Source organism: Paralichthys olivaceus, chromosome 2, assembly GCF_024713975.1.
Source record: "Paralichthys olivaceus isolate ysfri-2021 chromosome 2, ASM2471397v2, whole genome shotgun sequence".
In the NCBI taxonomy this organism is placed as follows: domain Eukaryota; kingdom Metazoa; phylum Chordata; class Actinopteri; order Pleuronectiformes; family Paralichthyidae; genus Paralichthys; species Paralichthys olivaceus.
Window position 1 is genome coordinate 4,180,903 of NC_091094.1, and position 21,986 is coordinate 4,202,888.

The following is a 21,986-nucleotide window of genomic DNA, read 5'->3' on the forward strand; positions in this document are numbered from 1 at the left end:
GACGTTGATTCTGTATCGACAGACAAAAAAAACCAAAAAAAAAACATGTTTCATGAAGAAACACAAGCAGCAAATCCAGACCTGAGTCCGCTCACTGAGCACGACGCCTCTGCGGAGCTGCTGCTCTGGTAAAAAGCTCTTCTTGAAAGTGTGAGTGTGTGCGTGTGTGTTAGAGCAGATGTAGACGCCATCTTTAGTCTTTGGTTTGTTTCACTTCACATTTAAGGAGTTGGTAAAGAACTGCATGCACGTTTACGTCCTCCTGTTTGAGTCATTTTTCATCACAGCGTCAAAACGGTCTTGTTACAGTCCTCACAGAGTCTAACGCAGTGACGGTCCGCGTGTCCTCTCAGATCGTGATATTTATTCATGGATATTAGCCTCAATGACTGATCAGAGTTATTTAGCAGCATTTTCTGCATCTGACATTGTCCTGTTTGTTAGAACAGTGGAAGTAAGTGAGATTAAATCTTTCCAGAAGCTTTTGGGCTTGTGTTGTGTTTACTGACTGATCTGAGCAGGTGAAGACCTGCGATATGAGAGGGGTTTGAAAGGTTCATGTGAAACACTCGGCTCTTCTCATTCACTTTAATTATTACTTATTAATAATGATTATTGAAAACTAACTTCTTTTCACAAAGGAGGGAACTGATGTCATAGACCTCTTCGTCTTTTACATAAGAATCTTAAACTGTATCTTACCTGAAGGCACTGACACGTCTGTGAAAGTCAAAAACACAAATAGAAGCTCATCCCAGGCAGAGCTGCAACAAATAGTCAATTAATCAATTGACATAAATTATTGGTGACCTTTTAGAAAATCCATTCTCTGGTTCCTGGATCAATAAAAAGTAACTCACATGAAATATCTGCTCTCACAGCAGAGCATCTGCTCACACTGACGACACCATTGTCCAATGACACAAAGCTCATTTTTGTCAAATTTTTATATATACATGATATATAATGTTGGTAATTCATATAAACACAGATCTGAAGAAGAAATATCCGTCTTTGACACAAACACAATGTGACAGGTTGATTTTTCTTTTTTTTACATATTCAGAATAATTCATGGATCTCATACTTTAAAAGAATCTGATATTCATGCGTTGTGTAATTTGGCGCGGCGTGATTTAATTTGAAGGAGCTGTTGGGTTTTGGTGAAGCTCTTAACAACTTCCTCTCTCCTGCATCACCCTGGTGTGTTGCCCTGGCAACCGCGCAGGTCGTGCTCCCGGTACAGGATGTAGTCCTTTAGTCGCTCTGGCAACGGCAGGAAGCTCATGAAGACAGGAGATCGCAGGCGAAGGCGACCGAGGCAACGACGGATCCGCAGCCGACAGAGATGCTGCAGACTGCGAGCGTTTTCTGAGGAGGAGGAAACGTGGGGGGGGGGAAAAGTTTTACCGGTCCTTGGGGCAGAGATCAATAACGTTTGATTTAATTCACCTTGCAGTTTGCAGATGTCGGGCCACTGCGGCTGCTCCATCACAGCCGCCTTCAGCTTGGAGCACAGGGTCACATGATCCACGTAGTCCAGCAGCACGGCAACAATCTGACCGGAGAGGTCCCTCAGCCAGTACACGGTAATCACCTCACAGAACTGCACAGACAGACAGACAGGTGCTGCACTGATGGACACCTGAGGCATTTTATAACTGCTCATATTCAGGTTGATCGTTTGAACTCGTGTTATTTCTCGAAAAGGTTTAAACGCTTTCTTCACGATGTCCCATCGCTGCAGCTCCTCAGTTCAGCCTCTGTCTCAAACACTTGGTTTTAGCTCCTGTCTCTTATTCACCTCCCACAGTGGGACCTCCCCCTGGATCAGCTCCTTACCATGGTGTCTTTGATCACCGTGTTGCTCCACCCCTCGTAATCTTCCGGGATGTGGGAGCCGTTGCCATAGGGACAGTCGAAGCAGCGCTCCACGTCATAACCGTAGTTACACAGCATCCTGAGAAGCACCTAACGCACGCAGACAAAACAGGCCCGGTTAGATGTATTACCACATCTGAATCAGGAGACATGTCTCCATGATAACTGTCCTCAGCACCTCGTCCTTCAGAGCGTACTGCAGAGCCGAGGGGAAGTGGGTCGTGTTTATCCTGCAGTAATAGTTGACGTTGGCGCCGAACCTCAGCAACAGGTTGATCAACGTGTAGTTGCCCAAACGCAGAGCGACCTGAAGGACACGGTCAGCGGATCAGAGACAGAACGACAGACATCCTAAACTAAGATTAACTAATCCTAAACTAACAACATCACAAACCACCTCTGTGCACAACAACTACATGTTCGTTTTGATCTTCTCACCTGACTCACAAAACAAGGGAATAAGTGGAGTTTGTACTCGTTTACACACACACACACACACACACACACACACACACACACACCTGCAGACATTTGACTGGGTCCTGGTTGGTCATGGCTCCGGCCTCCAGCAACAGTCTGGCCGACGCCACGTCGTTGTTGCAGACGGCAAAGAAGAGAGCTGACTTCCCCTCGTCGTCATAGCTACGGCGAACACTGGGATGCAGCATGTCGTTGGGGTCATAACCTGCATCCAGCAAGGCCTGATGGGAGTTGGGAGAGTTGTGATTGCTTGAAGTTTGTCACATCACACTGATCATGATAGTGAACACGAACACACACACACACACACACACACACACACACACACACACACACACACACACACACACACACACACACACACACACACACACACACACACACACACACACACCTTGATGCAGTGTGAGTGTCCTCCTGCAGCCGCCGCGTGTAGAGGACTCATTCCGCTGTCGTTCACCTTTGACACTGACGTCACCGGAATAAGAATCTTTAAAGCTCTTAAGAGAAAACACACACACACACACACACACACACACACACACACACACACACACACACACACACTTAACAACATATTAACATTGAAAATAAAATTTAAAAAACCTGTTCCTGCATTCATTCAAATAATGTCAATCAAATACAAAACACTGGATCCTACATCTCCCATAATGCAACTGGTCAAAGGCCGGTGGAGTGATGGTAAGTCTCTGTACTTCATCTGATTAATTTCATCTGATGAGCTACTTTTAATTAGAATGTTTTAATTTGTTTAAAATCAAATCATTTATTTTGTTATTGTTATTATTCTTAAGTGGTTCCCTCGTGTGAAACATAATAAATCTTTATAAGAATATAATGATTTAACATTTACTGCAGGTGTCCTCTGTGTGCCACACGGTGGATCGGCATGTGTCCCGTGAGTTTGGCGACGTTGGCGTCGGCGCCGTATTCCAGCAGCAGACTGATGACAGCTGGATCTCCAGCTGAAGACGCCTCGTAGAGGACGGACGCTTCATCCTGCGCCTGGGACAGGACGTCTGCACCTGCAGGACACACACACACACACACACACACACACACACACACACACACACACACACACACACACTGCACTTTACAACACGTGACACACACAGAACATCACAACATGTTCTGTGTGTTGATCACAGCAACTAGACGGTCTGACAGTGATGGGTTTAAATCATACACGTACACTAATACTTCCATACAGCCCCTGACGTAGACTCTCTCTCCAACCTTTTATTAACGGTCCAAACTCTGCTCTCTCACCTTTCTTCAGCAGCATCTGCACCACCTCCAGGTGTCCATTCTGGGCCGCCAGTGCCAGTGGCGTGAGGCTGTAGTGGCTATGAGGGTCAGGCTGGGCTCCGGCGTCCAGCAGCAGGGTCACGAGCGCTGCTTTGCCCAGACGTGAGGCCTCGTGGAGGGGTCGGCGTCCGTGGCAGCCCTCCTGGTTCACCACGGAGCCCTGCTGCAGCAGCAGCAGCTTCACCAGGTCTGGACGGTCTGAGCGAATGGCTGCAGAGGGAGACATGATATATGACACTTCACATGTGAATATATGGGACATGTAGATTTGTACTTTTTGAGCTACTCTGCTGTTTGTTTGCTTAGAATGCTACAAATACATCAATGGCAATAAATTAAGGTTTTGTTAAAACGGTTTGTGAAGCAGGAAAATCTGGAAATATGAAACTTTAGGAAACCGCCTCGTTGAACACAAGCTCAGGTTTTGAGGAGGTGATCGTACCAACAAACAGCGGTGAGTCCTCCTCCAGGTCCTGACTGTCCGGCTGGGATCCATGTTTGAGGAGGAAGGAGACGTTTTCTATCAGACCTTGTTCTACGGCCAGGAAGAGAGGAGTCTGACCACGAAGAGTCCGACTCTCCAAAGACTCTGGACCTGAAGCTGGAGACACAGGTACATTGATCTGTTTCATCCATCGTGTCAGACGTTATGTTCCCATTCTTGTTTCTTTCAACTTGCTGCAAACATTCAAGGATGAACTGATTACAATTTGGTTTGGTAGGTCAAAGGTCACAGTGGCCTCTCGAACATGATATTTCAACTTTTCCTTCAGGGAACTTTTTCTGAGTTTTCACTTGGACTCAAAAATGAACTGATTAGATTTGAGTGATCTTCCATACGGACTGAGATTGCTGTGTTGGACGGAGGCCTACTCCTGCAGGGTGGAGCAGATTCAAACCTTTGAACGTGAGCTCCAGGATGGTTTGGTTGCTCTGAGCTGCTGCTTCATGAAGAGGAATCCAGCCTCTGCCGTCTGTCTGGAAAAACTGATCCTTCTGTTTAACACTCAGATCCTTCAACAGCTTCTCGTCACCTGGACAATGAACAGACGTGTTCACAGTCATATCAAGATACTCAGATATTCAGATGTTTAACTGCACTGACGGCTTCTAGTTTTCACAGAACTTTAGTCTCTCAGTGTTAATTTGACCAAGTGGGAAGACAGATTTAAGGAAGATTATAGAAAGAAATGTATTTAAGTAGAAACAATTGATGAAGAAAAGGCCAAATATTCATGTGATTTGTTGTTATTGTGTGTTTTATATCATTATACTTTGAATATCAGATGGAAGAAGAAAGTTGCGTCCTCATGAGAATATCATGGGACATTTACATAAGAAAAGAATCCACAGATTAATCTTTAATAAAAGGAACATGATATTTTTAGATTTGTTACGATCATGTGGGACAAATAGGGAAAGTTGTCCCCGGGGTGGTGACAAATTCAGAACTTTTCTTTCCTGACTCATGTAGCCTCTGAAAAAATAACTAACACAGAACTTGTGTAAACTGAATATTAAGAGTCATCAATGAACAATGAGTGTTAAAAATAGTGTTAATCTGCCTTTTTATTGTTTTTAGAGCTGCAGCTGTTGTTGGTCCCGAGTCTCAGCAGCAGCTGGTGCAGTGGGAGTTCACCTGTTGATTTGTGGTTTACTGTTTCCGATACTTCCAGTGCACTACACTGCTGATCGGTGGGCCGCAGCACTGTAGCAAGACGCATCCACTTCTAATTCACTTTTTAATAAACCACACGACTGATGGCTTCGTCATCGCAGTTCACCTGCACTTACATTTAAGGCCTGACAGACAGATGAAGGTTGAATCCTTTCTTTAATAGTAAATCACAACAGAAGTGTTCTCCTGCCTCACCTCGTCTTATAGCAGAGAAGACCGAGCTGCTTTCTGCAGAGTCACATCCAGAGCTGTGAGGGGAAGAATCAAACAACATAAAAACACAAATTAAACATGAAAATAGTGAAATAATATATTTACTTTTGACCTCCCAACATTAATGTTATTCTTTACAACCGATCAGTTGTTAAAACGGATTATAACTTATTTTATATCTTTAATTATAGGAAAACAAACAGGCAAAAATAAAATGAAGCTGTGAAACATAAACAACAGTCAAATAAATTAATTTATTAACTGAGCAGAGCGTTGATCATTTATTCTGTGCTCTGATCCACTGACCTCCTGTCGCCTCGTGTTGTTAGATCTCTGTCGGGTTCCTTCTGTTTGTTGCTCTCCATCAGACTCTGTTCTATCATGTACTGAGTCGCAGCGTCTTCTTCATCATCCTCATCCTCCTCCTCCAACCTGAGTCGCGGAAACTCCATGTTGTCCACATGAAGGGTTCTGACCCTGTTCAACACGGAGAAGGGAAGAAGCTGTATTTTTTTTTTTTTTAATTTCTCCAAACTGTGCATTGTGGACATTACGTAGCCAAAAGTATGTGGACACCTGAACAGGAAAGGTCAAGTTTTTAAATCATGTGCTTCAGTCTGCTGCTGTGACTCCTGAGGTTTCTCATTCAGGCAGAAGAACATTAGTAAGAAGGAAGATAGGATTGAAATAATATGCTCAACACACAACTACAATTTACAAACACTAAAAACAACTGGCAGACAGTTCATCTCATTTTGTGCAGACAGACGTACGTGTTTGTTTGTTTTTTACCTTGTGGTTTTCAGTTGAGTCGTTTTGGTTCCTTGTGCTCAGTTGTGGAGTCGCAGCAGATTAAAAGAGGATCGGTTGTTGTTGCTGGAGATGGAAGGTTTCCTCTGACTGAAACCAGAGCTGTTCGTCTTTGTGGGTTACATCAATAAATCCATGTTCCTCACAGGGTTGGTCTGATTTCCCCACTAACCTAGCTCCTCTGTCTTAGAAAATATTTAATAGTATTTATGATCCTGCAGAGAAGAAGGTGCAGGTTCATTTGAGCCTCAGACGTCTTCTGTTTTAGCTGTTTGGCTGCAGGACTCAAGCTGTGTTTGTGTGAGTATGTGTGTGAGTGTGTGTGTGTGTTGGGTGGGGGGGTGTAACAGGGGAGAGGACACATGTTGCTATATTTACCCTGCAGCTAAGTTTATGCAGTGAACTGATCAACAGACAGTGAGTGTGACTTTTATTGCGTGTTGCACCTAATGCTTTGTGGAGCACTTTGGTCCACCAAGTTTTTAAAGGTACTGTTTGTGTAGTTCATGATCTTTAAATACAGTATTAACAGGTGACTACACATGGCAGCGTCAGTATTTACACACAGAGCAACAAATTGTACTTCCGTGCTGCAGGAAATGCACACGTGTTTTCTGTATTCAGTATTAACAGATCATTCACGATCAGGAACAATGTCTACATTTGATTGACACAAAGATTGTCTTTGTTGTGATAATGACAACCGTCTTGAAAATTAACAAATTGTTTTAACAAATCTGCATTTATTTAAATTAATAGTGACTCAGTAAAGATGACCTCGGGCCCTGGAAAAGATCCCACTGTCGTTCTACCCTAAGACAAAGTGAGGCCGACCACTCGGAGGGACAGAAAACAGACTAACCAGAATATAAAGAGTAAGTTGTGTGTTTGTTATCGTGGGATCTCTCAGTTGTCTCAAACTATCTGGCTGCTGTGACTCCTGCAGCCTAATGGAGCATAGCACCTTTCTTCAAACTTTCAGTTCTTGTGCACCCGAAGCACCGGACAAGTTTTTAACCAGAGTTTCACACAAAGCATGTTTGAGGCCTGAGTCTCTTTTCTACCAAACCCCAAATTGTTTGAGTTGGAGGTTTGATAACGAGCTTCTCGTGTCCACATGTTGAAGTGTCCCAGTACAAGACACATAAGGATAAATCCTTTTGGATTAAAGTGCTTTTTAAATTATGTTAAATTAGTTTATTAAAAATAATCAAAGGACTAAAAGGAATCCATGTTTAACAGCAAAATAAATTTCATGTTATTGGAAAAAGTCCTGAATGACCTTAAAGAAGGAAAAATACACTCATGTAACAAATGCAATGAAACCAGACTGTAATTGAAAATGTGTTTATTTTATTTTCTCCATCAACTGTTTATGACCTGGGTCTCTCCTTCTTGCCTTTGTAGAGAGCCAGCAGGGACACATTGGCAACCTTGACCACCTTGAAACGGACTCCGGGAATATCACCCACAGCGTGACCTTTACGTCCAAATCCTGCCACCAGAACTTCATCGTTCTCCTGCGGGAGAGGTAGAGACAAAGAGGCCGAGGTTAGAAGAGACAGGTGGTTAGAGGAAGCGAAGAGACAGGACTGAGGGACAATGTCAAACAACCCTGAGGGATTCCAGAGTAAAGGACCAATTAGACATAATGTCACATTAAGACAGCTATTGGGGTGTTTTCAGTCACAAGTCTACGTGTGTACGTGAAGATTCTGGAAAAAATACAAAATAAATATGCTGAAGCTTCGAGACCCAGATATTCAGACACCAGGCTGCTCGCTGTTAGATTTCAATTAAACGTTTGCTACTAAATAGAAGTTGCATCCATTAGTTTTACTTTATTTTAGCTTAATTTTCCTGCTAATGGATTTTCACATCCATGGCGTTTACCTCAATGTAGTTGAGGCAACCATCATTGGGGACGAAGGCGGTGATCTTCTTGCCGTTCTTGATGAGCTGCACCCTCACACATTTCCTGATGGCAGAGTTGGGCTGCTTAGCCTCCACTCCTCTGCAGAGAAAACACAAAACACTCGTCAACTAACTCGAAGTACACAACCGTCCTCTCAATAACCTCTGATTCAATGACTGATGTCAGCCTCGGATCAGTTACAGAAGAGAAACTAAGGCCAACAGTGAGATAAAAAGCACCACAGTCCTAAGACCAGAAACACAAGACTCTCAAAGACTCAGTGAACTTCACCTTCAGATGTCTACAGGTCAGGAGGTCATGTGGTACTCACACTTTCTCAAGAACGATGCCTTTGGCGTGAGAGGCTCCTCCAAAGGGGTTAGCCTTCAGGGCTGTGCCCAGATGGGCCTTCTTGTACTGTTTATCGTGCCATTTCTGCTCACGGCGGTGGTTACGGAGCTTCCTGGCAGTACGCAGACCACGACACTTTCCTGAGGAAACAAAGAGAAGCAGCAGTTAAATCAATGCAGAAAAACACAAGAGACAGCAGACTCACATTTCCTGATTCATCAGTGGAGGCAAAGATCTAGAAAAGCTTTGATATCCGGACGACAAACTGTCCCGATTATATCAATTACTAACGCGCACAACCGAAGAGAGGAGCTGGAGACAAAGCAAATAGTTGCAAAGTGACACCGTGTTAAAGTTTCTTCTCCTCCAGGCTGGACTGACTCCGGCTTCACAGCCCAGTTTAAGAACTACATCTCATCAAGTGTTCGTGTGATGATCAGAAAATACTGACAACAGGCTCAGTGGCTGTTTGGCGTCAGTGTCGTGGTGAGAGATGATTGAGACGGAGCCAACGATCGAACCTCCAGAACCCTGAAGCTGAAGCGGCTCCACTGAACCCAGCTCCTTTTCTACGTGTCCCCCACTGGAGGAGGAGGACGAGGAGGAGGATGAGACTATTCTTTAACAGAACTGTTCTAATGAACCTCTCACGTCCAGAACCTGCGGCTCTTAGCGAACCGTGCTGAGGTGAACGCTAGCTGAGGCGCTAACGTGAAGCTAACGAAGCTCAGCCACAAAATCTGACGTCCGAGAAAAGACAGCGACGGATTAAAGCATTGATTAAACTCAACACTTCAACAGAAGCGGTTTAAAACTGATGGAGACAGGACTGGATGCTAAGCTAACCGTGCTAGCTGTCCGCCTGGGACTCGGGAGGTGTTATGGCCGCTCCACGTTGCGGCGGAAGACGAATGTTTAACGGGGAGATTTTAAATGATCTGCGGGTTTTAACCGACACTCGAACATCGAGGTTTGTGCGTAAGAAACTCGCAAACGGCGCCGACGCGAAGAAAGTTTGAAATACGCAGAATAACTCGGCATTTTTGATAAAGTTTGACACGCACCCATGTTTTCACAAGCGAGCCTGGGACCGAAAGGAAGGACCCAGGGTGCACCGCGCTCAAGTCGAGCCTGAGGACCCCGGCCGGGCGTGGCCACACAATGTGCCTGACTAAAATCACCAGTTATCTGATTTAAAAAATATATATATTGTTAGATAATTATTATTTTAAAGATGATTTTGTTTTTAAATTTACCTTTTCACTAAGACAAAAAATTACTTAATATACAGAGAATATGAATTAATATTTTAGAGGTTATTCCAAACTTTCGTTTAAACATAAACTGCATCCTACTGAATAATAGAACAAACAGTTTTAATGAAAACAGAGTTATAATATAACTATAACATTACAACCAGAATCTCAAAGTGCTGGAAAGTCTCCCTGATAATCTTTGAAACTTTCGTTTAATGAGTGTCATTCATTCAGTGCCGCATGAAATTGAAAAGTCAGAAGAACATATATAAGTTCTCCAAAAATAATAAAACTACATATTCTAAGTTGACTCAAGATTTTACTGACTTACATTTTTATTAGATCTGAATTAAATGATTAATTGCGTTAATTACACTCTAACTGTATTTATGGCTAATGGGACGTATATATATATATATATAGGTAGATAGATAGATAGATAGATAGATGGATACATTTCTTCTTGTGTTCCTGTTGCTGCTTTGACACCTCAATTTCTATCACCTGTGTGTCTGGATCACAACCAGATTAAGTCAGTGATGTTCCCTGTCTGGAAAAGGGATTAGGTCCTTTCAGGATATTCAAGCTTTTTAATATACTGCTTTAGTGTTTTCATTAAGTGTCAGTGAGTACATTTCAATTCTTTCACATTTCTGTGGTTCTGTTAGTGTATGTTGATCAAATTGACAGAACATATCTGGTGAATGTCGCTCTGTCAGTGTCATCGTTACTGTGACCTTTAATCTGCTGAGATTTATTTTTTTGACTGAACCGACCTGAACAGAGAAAATATGTGAACAGTAAATTACTTTAACCGATGGGCGGGACGCTGTCAGCCCTGCCTGCCCCAGTCACTCTCTCTCTGATTGGATGATTCATGGGTCTGACAAGGGGGCTTAAAGACAGTGGGCTGATTAAAGTAGATTACGAGGAGGAGAGGGGGAACAGTGTGTGTGTGCTGGCATCACACTCTGGTCGCCACAGCCATGGCTCCTCCTTGGAAACACTGCAGCATCCTTCTCTTCTCTCTCCTCCTCCATCTGCAGTCGTCTACCTGCCTCCACCGGCGGCCTGCTGACAGGTAGGTGGAGAGGAGCAGAGGCAGAGATGTGAAGCAGACTGAAGATTAGAGTTGCTGTTTTTGACCTCTCCTGCCTCTCTAATCTTTGCCTCCTGACACGTTCAGCTCAAAGACTACTGATCTGTTCCCACTGACCACAGGCGCTGTGTGGAAGTTCATTAATTTATTCTTTTTAATTTCTTTAAAACTGTGATTTTTTTAAAATGATGTGGTCCTTTGGGGAGCAGAGAAGACGTGTCAGCCCAACAAGAAACAATTTGTTGATAGGCAGAAAATTAAAAGACAAAAATTAAGATAATTGAGTATTCACAAATTAAAGAAAGAACTAGGTTTGTCCTGCTTCTTTGTTGTGAGGATGTTTTATATCACAGCAGAGAGACTGGAGCTTACGTGTATCAACAAACTAAACTATGGGAGCTAAATGAGGATGAAAAGCTCTGTAGAACTGCTGTGAGCTGGTCACTGCCAAGAGCTAAAAGGAGAGTTCACTCAAGCAGATTGACACAAACAAGTATTATTCCGTGTCGTGTCCTCGCAATTTCTCTCTACTGCCAACGTCCAGAGGTAATGAGGAAGATTTTGTTTTTTCTTTGTAAAGAGGCAGAAAATAAAGGTGTGGATGTGAAGGTTTTGGATTTCGAGCACATCTTACTGTCATGCTGGAGTTTTCATCCTGTTGCACATGAAACATTTCATGAGCATGTTTTTGCAGAATCGTTCAGTGTCGAAGTTCTTGCCTAAAAATGATGTTAAGACTAAACTTTAATGAGACGATAATGTTGCTGGACGTGTAAACAGATGTTCAGGCTGTGTCGTTTTTCACAGTGTGCAGCTGTTCGTGGTAAAATAGAGAGAAGCTGCAAAATCTCCTCTTGGCCGAGAGCCACCCCATCCTTCATGACCGGTGTGTGTGTGTGTGTGAAATCTGATTGTATGATTATATAATCAATTTGATCCCTCAATCCACAGTCCTGAGCTCTGACCCAGAAAACAGGAGGAGATAAACCTCGTTTTGCAAAAGAAGTAACAATGAACATTATTTTTTAATATCAGTTATTTATTGACTCTCCTGTCGTTTTTTGTTTACAGAGCTGCTGTCGCTCCAATACACGGTTAGTATCTCTCTACCTATCTATCTATCTATCTATCTATCTATCTGTCTGTCTTTTTTAAAATCTATCTATCCACCATTAAAGGGGGGTACCTTCAAGTCTCAAATGTTTTGAGGGACATTTAAACATTTTATTAAGTGACAGAGTTAATTCTGTTGTTTCCTCTGCGTATGGAGGGGTCACACGCAGTGATGGAGGGATGTGGATGGAGGATACAGACCAAACAATCAGACAAATGCTGCAGGTAAACTAGATCTTCTACCAAGTTTTTTGTTCAGTGGTGAACAGCAAAGCAATCAATGTTATACCCACTTAAAAAATAAGAAAGTGTTGTGATCATGACAGAGAGAAGTTGAGAAAAGAGAATGAAAGGGAGGAAGAAGAGAAAGGAGTGAAGTGAGTCAAAAGGCCTGACGTGGGGTGAGAGGGAAAAATCCTATATCGTAACAAAGGCTGTGGAGATACACATATTTATTTTCATAATCAAATAAACAATAAATATAGAGGAAAACAAAATGAAGAGGGTGAATCAGTCAGTGTTGAGTTTCTTTAACATGTTTAATATAACATGCTTATCAATTAAACACATGTGAGTGATATGTAAATACGTATAAATGCCTCTTTCTGAATTCATTCACTTGGTGTGAATTTATTCTCACATGAAATGACAAACTTTCTGTCTCCAGCCTCCTCCTCAGTCCTCAAAGGCTCCACAGAGGAAGTTACTTCAGGTTCCAGGAGCTGCTGTACCCTTTCCTCCCCTCAAGGTGGCGTATTTCACTTTACACATGACTTACCTACAGTGTATGTTCCAGGTCAAGTCCTGGACCTGGTCTCTGCACGCAGACATGCAACTTATATCCATCTTCTCACGTGACGACAAAAGGACAAAGAACAGAATTATTTCATGATCCGTGAGATCATCACATGTTTTTAGCGTCACTGTCATAAGAAGATAAAGTTTTTAGCTTTGAGACCATCCATTCACCAGGCAGCCTCTTGGTAGGTTTTTAAATATCTTATTTAGCAAGATCACTTTCTCAGCTCTAAAAGCATCAGATGTAAGGGTATGAAACACATGTACAAACTAGTAGAGTGAAAAACATACTTTAAATGATCATCATATTTGTACAGTATTTGTGTAAATCTCCTGCACTGCACCTCTGTCTCCCCGCAGGTGTTGTCGGATGGGGAGCCGTGCGTCATGTTCCAGGCCAGGAGACTGTCTCTCCGCTTCGAGAAGCAGAAGCAGCTGGACCTGACGGAGCGAGCGTTTTCTCCTCAGAAACCTGTGGACACCAGCCAGTCTGTCTGCCGCCAGGACAAGGCCACGTATGTTCTGTCCACCTGTCTGTCTGATGTGCACACTAACTTCAACGGCATCAGACAACAGTGATTGTTATTTGGATTAGTTTTTAATAGCAAAGCAGGTAATTGCCTGGGGCCCCTAACTGAGAGGAGCCCCCCCGATAGTGGCTGATTACATTAGTCTACAGAAATGACACATTTGTGAGGGACTGCTCAAATTCTAGAGAGTGAATCAACACCATGGTCAGAAACCCCCTAATTGCGCTCCATTGATTCCATATTGGGCCCCCCAGGTCCCGTTTGCCTTGGGCCCCAAAAATCCCTCCAAACGCTCATGATAATAATCAAAACAGAGACAGTTTGTCTGAGGAGGGAGGAAATGTTCTTGGGTCATCAAGTCACAAGGTAACAGTAACGTGTGTGTTTTCTGAAGGTTGCTCATGAGGTTTGGAGACGTGGAGGATTTGAGAGGCCTTTCAATCAGGTTAGTCACACCCCCTGTTTGCTCTATTTAAACTAGAATGCAAACCTCCACCAAGGCCGAACAATCCTACACATGATTATCCAGCTCTTATGGTAGAAATATAAAAGAAAAAAGGAAAAGCTCTGACTACCTACATCCCATTAGATTCTGGGGAGGATGTTTCTTTAATTCACAACTACAACAACATTTGATGGGTTCTCTTCCTGAGTCCAGATCTGGTGAAAATTGGTTTTGAAGTTTTTATGTAATTTTGCTCACAAATAAACCAACAAACCATCAATCAGCTGAAAACATCATTTCCTTGTTGGAGGTAAGAAATGACAATCATGTGATCAAAAGTTTCCCTGTGGAGAAATGTTTCCGTTCAGAAATACACCCCATAAAGCAAGTTGTGTTTCTTTGAGTCCACGGTCTACGTGACATGTCTGGATATGTGAAAAATGAAGAACCAAGTCGAGCAAACATGTGAAGTCTGGGATTCACGGTCTTCTCTCGTCCCCCTGGTGTCAGACTGCAGCTGTCCAACACTTTCTACGAGTCGTCAGGTCAGTGGTGGTTCTCCGTGGACAGCGTCTCTCTGCTCTACAACACGTCTGAGGAAGCTGTGTTCAATGCCAGCGAGGTGTACGCTCCAGCCTCCTCTTCCTACCACTGCCTCCACGTCAGCAGCCTGCAACGCCACAGCGCCCTGCTGCTGCCCAGCACCGACCACGCCCGCCGCTGGACCATCACCTTCACCGACTTCCAGGTACGAGTCACTGACACACACCTTGAGCCCAGGGAGGATGTCTTTGAACCATCTGACTACAATCACTTATTTATTACTTCTCAAAATGTCTCCTCCCTCTCCTCAGATTCAGGCCTTCAACGTGACCTCCGGTAAGTTTTCTCCTGCGAGCGACTGCGCCACCTTCCTGACGCCAGCCATCCTGATGGGCCTCATCACCTCCCTCATCATGCTGCTGGTCCTGGCCTACGCCCTGCACATGGTCATCCACCTGAAACACATCGAGCACGACGACGAGCACAAGGCCGACATCTACTACCCACAAACCCCTGAGCAGCCTGAACACTGCTATGTGGAAAACCTGGCAGAGAAGAATATTCTGTAGTAAAGCCAGGGAGATAAATAGAGACGGTTCTCTCTCTCACACACTTCACAACCACGGACGCTGACATCTGACACCTAAACCCTGGTATGATGGAACTTTCAGCTCAGGATTTTCTTTTTTAAACATATATTTATAGCGTTTTGTCTATCGGTGAATTGCTGTATTTGTCTTTCTTATAAATTAATTTAAAAAATGCGTCATTTGGTTTGCTCTGTTTTTCTTTAGATAGCCGTTGACAATTGTATTTATCATTGTTTTTCTGTGTTTCTTGTTACAGAGCGTAAAAACATTTGGCAGCTGCAGACTCAGGGTCTGCAAGACTCTCATGAAACAAAGCAAAGACATTCATTTCAACATACAGTATTATAATGGCAAAGAGAAGACGTGACGGTTGAATTACTTTATTGATTTGAGTCTGTAGATGGAACCCCCCCCGACTTCATTACTCTTTGTCTCAATGCAATTCCAACTTTTACCTTGTCACCTTAAGAACATCACTGTTTAAAAATGTCCTGACCTTTTCTAAATTATTAAATTTAATCCCTTTACGAAAACATTTGCATACAGTGTGATCACCGCCGCTTTGCCAACTGTATAAAACTGTCGCCTTCCTCTCACTCTTTAGTCAGCCTGCTGCCTCAGTACATTCAGCATATTCACTGGAGCAGAACTCTGGACTGGACTTCAGATGATCAGCAATGAAACTTAAGGGTAAATCTACAAGACGTGTTGGTGCTGGGAGGGTGGAGGCAGGAAACTAAGGGAAGAAAATACAATAACCGTGTCACAGGCCTCAATTCTACATGAATTAGGTAAAATAGTCACAGAAATGGAAAATGCAGACACTGGCCAGAAACAGTTGAGCACATTGTACTTTATTGTACGGTTAGTAATGAGAGGAATCAGGTTTTTAGGGTTACATTATTATTATTATTCAATAAAATAATCCTTTATTAACCATACAACAATCTACTGCGTTACAGCAAAGGGGACTGTCAAAAATAGCAAAATAAACATGGAAGGAAAATATAAAAATATAAATGAGTCGGTAATTATTATTTATTATTATTATCAATAAAGTGATTCAGCTAAGATCATGTATATTTCCTGTATGCTCTCTTGATTGACACTCCAGGCCTGTAGGTGGCAGCAATGGGCCTTCAAGCTGGTTTGATAGATATTAATAGAAAGTCTAAAGAAGCAGGTGGGGACCCACGCTGACCTCCGGGAGCTTTCAGCTAATGTACGAACTTTTAAATATTAAACACCACACACTGATTTAACCTGAGGTTTTATTCATGAACCCTTTGTGGTGTTTAGTTTTTAAACAAGCCGCCGCAGGTTGAGTTCAATTCGCGGTTTTAGCGTGTTTGTCTCCCTGTTAGCATGCGGCTAACCGGGGTAGCTGTGTGACTCCAGCCGCCTCTCACCCTCCACATCGCCGCCTCTCTTCAGTCTGCTTCTGCCCTGTTGTCACCTCGCTGGCTCCGGGGACTTCATGTTGAACCGCCTCCCCGCTGCCCTCACTCTGATCCCCCGCCGCCTGCTCCTCTCCTCCCCGAAGACTCTGACCCGAGCCTGCCGCCGCCTCCTCGGCATGGAGCCCGCCGTGGTGAGGTGTCTCCCCGGGGAACCCAAACTCACCATCTCCTTCACCCTGGACGGCAGCAACAAGCACATGCTGCGGGACCAGAACGAGCCGCTGGCTAAGGTCCTGGCCCGGATCTCTAACGGCCTCGCCAAGGGTCAGGGGAAGGCGAAGAAGTCGAAGAAGCACAAGTCGCAGCAGCCGAGCGAAGCCCCGCAGCCCTCGGCCGTGGTGAAGCTGTTCTACGGGGGGGACGAGGTGCCCGACACGGTGCTGAACTCGGAGGCCTGGCGGGACGGAGCCGTGCTGCAGGTGGGAGACGTCAAATACTCGGTGCAGAGGAACTCGCCCACCTTCACCACCGCCGAGCTCCCGGTGTCTCTGATGGCCGGGTTCCCCGTCTGCCCCAAACTGGAGGTGGAGTTCGGGGACCTGCAAGAGTGCGAGTTCACCTGGTTCAAAGAAACAGGCCCAGACACAAGGTAAAGGTATTATTAATTACTGACTGTTCATGCTTTCTGCAGGATTTCTGCACCGCATCCCGGAGGAACTGATCCAGTCATCGTTGTTTCAGGGTTTGAATCTTCGCAGTTGGAGCCTCAGTTCCATTTGAAACCAAAACAGATTGAATTCCAATGTGTCATCTACTTCCTCATCCAGACCACATCAGACCAGTTCAACATCTTAATCCACTTTACTCAGATCTGGACTGTATCAGCAATGAGTTTTATTTATGAAACAAAAAAAACTTCAAACACTTCAAAACATCATATTTTATAAATTGCTCTAGTGAAATGCAAGTAACTATTAACTAACGGTCACATATATGTAGTGGAGTAAAAAGTTTTTCTTTGTAATGAAGTAGAAGTGTGAAATTTAATGAACTGAAAATAATCAGTACAAGTACGACAACAGTCTCTGCAGCGTCGGACCGCGTGAAGAAATTAAAAAACACCAATGCTCAAAACCAAAGATAACTTAATCTAGGTCATCTGAGTATCAATACCTTTTTATATTGGACTTTCTTTACACATTGAGAAAGCAGAACACCCTCCATTGTAAGATCGCACTGATGTTGGCTGAGAAGAGCTGCCTCAGCTTTAATATATTTCAGATGTGATGATGGGTCATCCAGCACATTTCTTCTCATTCTTGTTCTTCTTGTCTCAGCCCTGAAGTTGCTGGGGAGGTTGAAGGTCTGGAATCAAGCTGGACTCAGGTGGGATGTGGGAGAGTACACATCCCGTCCAATAAGGACATTGGCTGCAGACTCAAACTCCGCTGCACACCCAAAGATGGAAGTCGCAGTGGCTTGGCCAAGGAGCTGGTCTCTGTGGGAGCCGTGGAGGCCGGACCAGGCATGTGCACATTTGATGACCGACACGTGTACACTGTCAGAGAGGCAGAGTGGCCCGCTATTAGGGTTGTGTCCTACAACATCCTCGCAGATGTCTACGCCCAGACAGAACTGTCCAAGACGGTGCTGTACCCGTACTGCGCCCCCTACGCTCTGCAGCTGGACTATAGACAGAACCTGGTCAAGAAGGAGCTGGCTGGATACAACGCTGACATCATCTGTCTGCAGGAGGTTGACCAAGGTAATCAAGGACCAAACAACCACATAACTGTAAATGGATCAACAATTTCAGTGATAAGTTAACCGAAAGACTTGAGAGTCATATCAGCAAAAAACCTGAACCATTGTCTACATACCTTATCTCTACACCAGTGAAAGTGTCCTCAATCTTTACATCTTATTTCTATGACACATAATTCAACTGAACTGTTGTCACAAGAAAACCTCAAATTATTAGAAGAGGAAAGATTCCATCTTTTCTGTTTAGTGACGTAATATGATGGATGTGCGTCTCTGCTCTCTTCAGGGGTGTTTGTGGACAGTCTCACTCCGTCTCTGGATGCCTTTGGTCTGGACGGAGTTTTCAAGCTGAAAGAGAGGCAGCATGAAGGACTGAGCACTTTCTACCGCAGGTCAGGTCTGCCGGGTGTAGTTTAGTCTGATGTGATGGTTTTGAGGGTAGTTAGGATTTCATTTGGTCAAAGTGCACAGACATGATGTTTCTCTATAAGCGTGAATTCATGTCATGGTAGGGTTGAGTGTTGTACTTTGTACTTTGTATACATGCCTATATCTGTCTGGTTATTTTATGCATACCACAGCTGTTTTAAATGCAGGTGAAGCATATACGTTAACTGTACAGGCTGTAATTTCCTTTGTCCGTAGGTTGCGATATCTATATTTGCAGGTGATTTGAAGATGAATGATAATGTCTGGTTGTTATATAATCTTAAATATTTAGATCTAGATAAAGGATTACGTCAGATAATTAAAACACGTTGTTTTCAGGTCAAAGTTCCAGCTGCTGAGTCGTCACGACATCATGCTGAGCGAGGCGTTGACCTCTGACCCCATCCATTCTGAGCTGTTGGAAAAGGTTTCTGCAAACAGCGACCTGAAGGACAGAATAGTGCGGAGATCCACCTCGCTGCAAGTATGGACGACTTCCTGAGAATCATCTGGGAGACAAATCAGACCCGTTTTATTTTCTGTTTTGTGCCACAAACTATTTTCAATATTTACTGAAGTCAAACATCAAGGTTGTTAAAACTAAAAATCACTGATGGATTATGCATCTCACGCAGGTTTCGAATTTGTTCTTTTTGAAATGAACTGGAACAGATAACGTCTAACAAGATACCATCAAAGTACACAATCATTCATAAATACTCATGGACACGCTGCTGTCATATCTTCTGGTATCTGGGACTTTGGTGGAGTTACTGACCATAAAAACTAAAATGGCTGATTCATATATATTTACACAAAGTATCTAGGTGAACACCTTATTCAATATGAGAGGATTTCAGATTTTCAACCAGTATTGTATATATACCTTGAAGTGCAGAGAAGGTTTTTTAATTGGAATTAACCTTTATATTATAATATATAATATTAACTTTAATTATAGAGAAAACTATCAAAGATTGAAACATTTAAAATTAAGTTATGTACATTTTAAAACAGTGTTTGGTTTGTTTGTGGTTCATGGGCTAAATAATGTAGCATTTGGCGCAATGAAAATTTACAGACAAATCAAGAGCAACCAACAGGATTCAAACTAACGAATAAATAAGAGCAGTTGTGTTGATTTATTAAAATACGTTTCTCCATCCTCCTGTTCCTGCAGGTCAGTATACTGGAGGACCTGAAGACACCAGGCAGGAAGGTGTGTGTGGCCAACACTCACTTGTACTGGCACCCAAAAGGTAAAAGCTCATTCCTCTGTATGAACACACCTCAGTCACTGACATGAGAAAGAATTGTAATGATCAAAATGTACATGAGAACAAATGTCAATAAATAAATTCATTTCTTTTGAAGGAGGGAACGTTCGCTTGGTCCAGATGGGCGTCGCCCTCCGACACCTGAGTCGTGTGATCCGCGAGGTCGCTCCTGGAGCTCCTTTAGTCTTTTGTGGAGACTTCAACTCCTCCCCCACCTCAGGTAAATCCACACCCAAAGCTCCGGCCTCATTCAGTGTGGTCTTTTCACGTTCACTGCATCGGTGGACTTGTTTGTTCAGTAGAAACTTCCTCTTATTTTATCAGCTGCACACATCGTCTTTGTTTGTCTCCTCCTGCCGTGTCAGGTGTCTTCCAGCTGGTCACTGAGGCCGTGGTTCCTCAGCAGCACGCAGACTGGAGCAGCTCAGGTCAGGAGGAGTCCTGTAATATGGAGCTGCTCTCCGGTTTCCCCCCACTGCTGAGCGCCTGCGGCCAGCCGGCCTACACCAACTATGTGGGAGGATTTCACGGCTGCCTGGATTATATCTTCATACAACCGGACACTATGCAGGTACTACAGTGATTAAACACAGTAAAAGCTCACTGGAATTAGTTGTTTTAGATCTTTGAACTAACTCAGTGGAGAACATACATCCACCACGGCTCAACCCCTCATGAACCCAAATTTAAATTCTCTAGATGAAGATTTTTATCTCAAATCTTTTATAATAAAATCTGTCCAGTAGTTTTTGTGTAATCCTCATAATTAACAAACCGCAGATGAAAACACAACATTCTTGGCGGAGATAAAATGATTGCTCATACATTTCTAATCAGGTTATGTTGTTTGTATAATTAACCAAGGAAGCTGACATGGTGTCCATGTGTGCGTACGTGCAGGTGGAGCAGATGATTCCTTTGCCAAGTCACCAGGAGGTCACAACCCATAAGGCTTTGCCCAGTGTGGCACACCCGTCTGACCACATCGCCCTCGTGTGTGACCTGCGCTGGAGCCCCTGACCTCTGACCTCTGACCTCCAATCACCTGGTTAAAGATGCTTGAGAACTGCAACTACATTCTGACTTCATTCTTAACTCTTGAATGAAGTCAGAACAAAGTAACGTGTTCCTACAGGTTAATGGAGATCAACAAAAAATCATGTCAGATTATTTAGTCATTAATATCAAGAACAATTTATCATCACTGATATTCAGTGTTGGATCTGTCACTTTATAAAAGTTATTAATTCATTCATTTTGCTCGTTTGTTCTCTCAGAAGTGATCAGTTTGACTGGTACACATCATATCAGCAGTAGAAGTGTTGGGACTCCTGCTGGTTCTTCTTAAACAACCATTATAACAGATTTTAGACCACATGTAAACTCATGAGATTCAATATAAGTATTTATTATTTTTAATATGGTCAAAGAAGTTGCTTGAATTGTTAAATAAATTTGAGTCTGCTGAAACGTCCATGGATGAATTATTTTCTGTCTTCACATTAAACACAAACACCTTTTTTTTTTTTAATCATTATTATCTCTTTTAGGTCAATTTAAAAGAACCTCTCTCCAGACAAAATATTCTTATATTGATCACATCTTATAATCTGATAATTTTGTGGAAATTCAGGGGAGAAAAATATGTAGTGTTAGACATTGCAAAAATAAAAATACAGGATTATAATCAGTTTTTGTGATCATTTCAAAATTGCAATCATTTTAACTAAAATGCTTTACACACAGTGCACATTAGATTTAAAGATTCTTCACACACTTTCCTCACATGTCATCACCACTGTCACCACGAGCTCAAACGTACAGCCACAGAAGCAGAACATTTCGTCGGTCTTACTTTCAGCTAGTTTGACTCTATGCTCTCCTCCTCACTAGTTTTCATGCACTCTCAATCAGAGCACTTGTCATTACAGTGGCTCTTATCAGTGTTTCACAAGAGCTTCTCAGATAATAATGTGAAAACACTGTGACTGTGCGCATGAAGTCCTTCGTGCCCATGAACCTACTGAGAATTATCACCCGAATCTCCTTTTGTAGGGGATTGTCTTCAGGGACGTGATGAGC

At 43.2% G+C, this 21,986-nt stretch overlaps 4 protein-coding genes across 5 annotated transcripts; 2 read left to right on the forward strand and 2 right to left on the reverse strand.

Moving 5' to 3' along the window:
* Positions 1-1,057: 1,057 nt before the first annotated feature.
* On the reverse strand, positions 1,058-6,712 carry asb14a (ankyrin repeat and SOCS box containing 14a). The gene is made up of 13 exons (XM_020096951.2): positions 6,377-6,712; positions 5,891-6,061; positions 5,567-5,619; positions 4,593-4,727; positions 4,136-4,294; positions 3,655-3,903; positions 3,236-3,407; positions 2,756-2,861; positions 2,403-2,582; positions 2,060-2,188; positions 1,843-1,971; positions 1,453-1,606; positions 1,058-1,371 (listed from the first exon to the last, which is right to left on the reverse strand). The coding sequence occupies exons 2-13, from the start codon at positions 6,034-6,036 to the stop codon at positions 1,196-1,198; spliced, it is 1,788 nt and encodes a 595-aa protein (XP_019952510.2). The 5' UTR covers positions 6,037-6,061; positions 6,377-6,712; the 3' UTR covers positions 1,058-1,195.
* A 1,013-nt stretch (positions 6,713-7,725) lies between these two features.
* Positions 7,726-9,831, reverse strand: rps23 (ribosomal protein S23). The gene is made up of 4 exons (XM_020096954.2): positions 9,725-9,831; positions 8,641-8,800; positions 8,288-8,408; positions 7,726-7,914 (listed from the first exon to the last, which is right to left on the reverse strand). The coding sequence occupies exons 1-4, from the start codon at positions 9,726-9,728 to the stop codon at positions 7,768-7,770; spliced, it is 432 nt and encodes a 143-aa protein (XP_019952513.1). The 5' UTR covers positions 9,729-9,831; the 3' UTR covers positions 7,726-7,767.
* Positions 9,832-10,843: 1,012 nt separating this feature from the next.
* atp6ap1la (ATPase H+ transporting accessory protein 1 like a) lies at positions 10,844-15,429 on the forward strand. Of its 2 annotated transcripts, XR_011239568.1 has the most exons (9): positions 10,844-10,997; positions 12,087-12,109; positions 12,286-12,353; positions 12,796-12,876; positions 13,287-13,441; positions 13,851-13,901; positions 14,412-14,649; positions 14,756-15,097; positions 15,291-15,429. XR_011239568.1 is itself a non-coding variant. In XM_020096952.2 (8 exons), exons 1-8 carry the CDS (start codon positions 10,903-10,905, stop codon positions 15,011-15,013), a joined length of 969 nt encoding a protein of 322 aa, XP_019952511.2. In that variant the 5' UTR covers positions 10,844-10,902; the 3' UTR covers positions 15,014-15,208. The 2 variants fall into 2 exon arrangements, 1 of the variants encoding a protein (XP_019952511.2); XM_020096952.2 differs by lacking the exon at positions 15,291-15,429 and having other exon boundaries at positions 14,756-15,208.
* A 718-nt stretch (positions 15,430-16,147) lies between these two features.
* pde12 (phosphodiesterase 12) lies at positions 16,148-21,378 on the forward strand. The gene is made up of 9 exons (XM_069516368.1): positions 16,148-16,256; positions 16,399-17,083; positions 17,772-18,199; positions 18,485-18,590; positions 18,967-19,111; positions 19,808-19,886; positions 20,002-20,124; positions 20,270-20,475; positions 20,805-21,378. Exons 2-9 carry the CDS (start codon positions 16,512-16,514, stop codon positions 20,922-20,924), a joined length of 1,779 nt encoding a protein of 592 aa, XP_069372469.1. The 5' UTR covers positions 16,148-16,256; positions 16,399-16,511; the 3' UTR covers positions 20,925-21,378.
* The last annotated feature ends 608 nt before the right edge of the window (positions 21,379-21,986 follow it).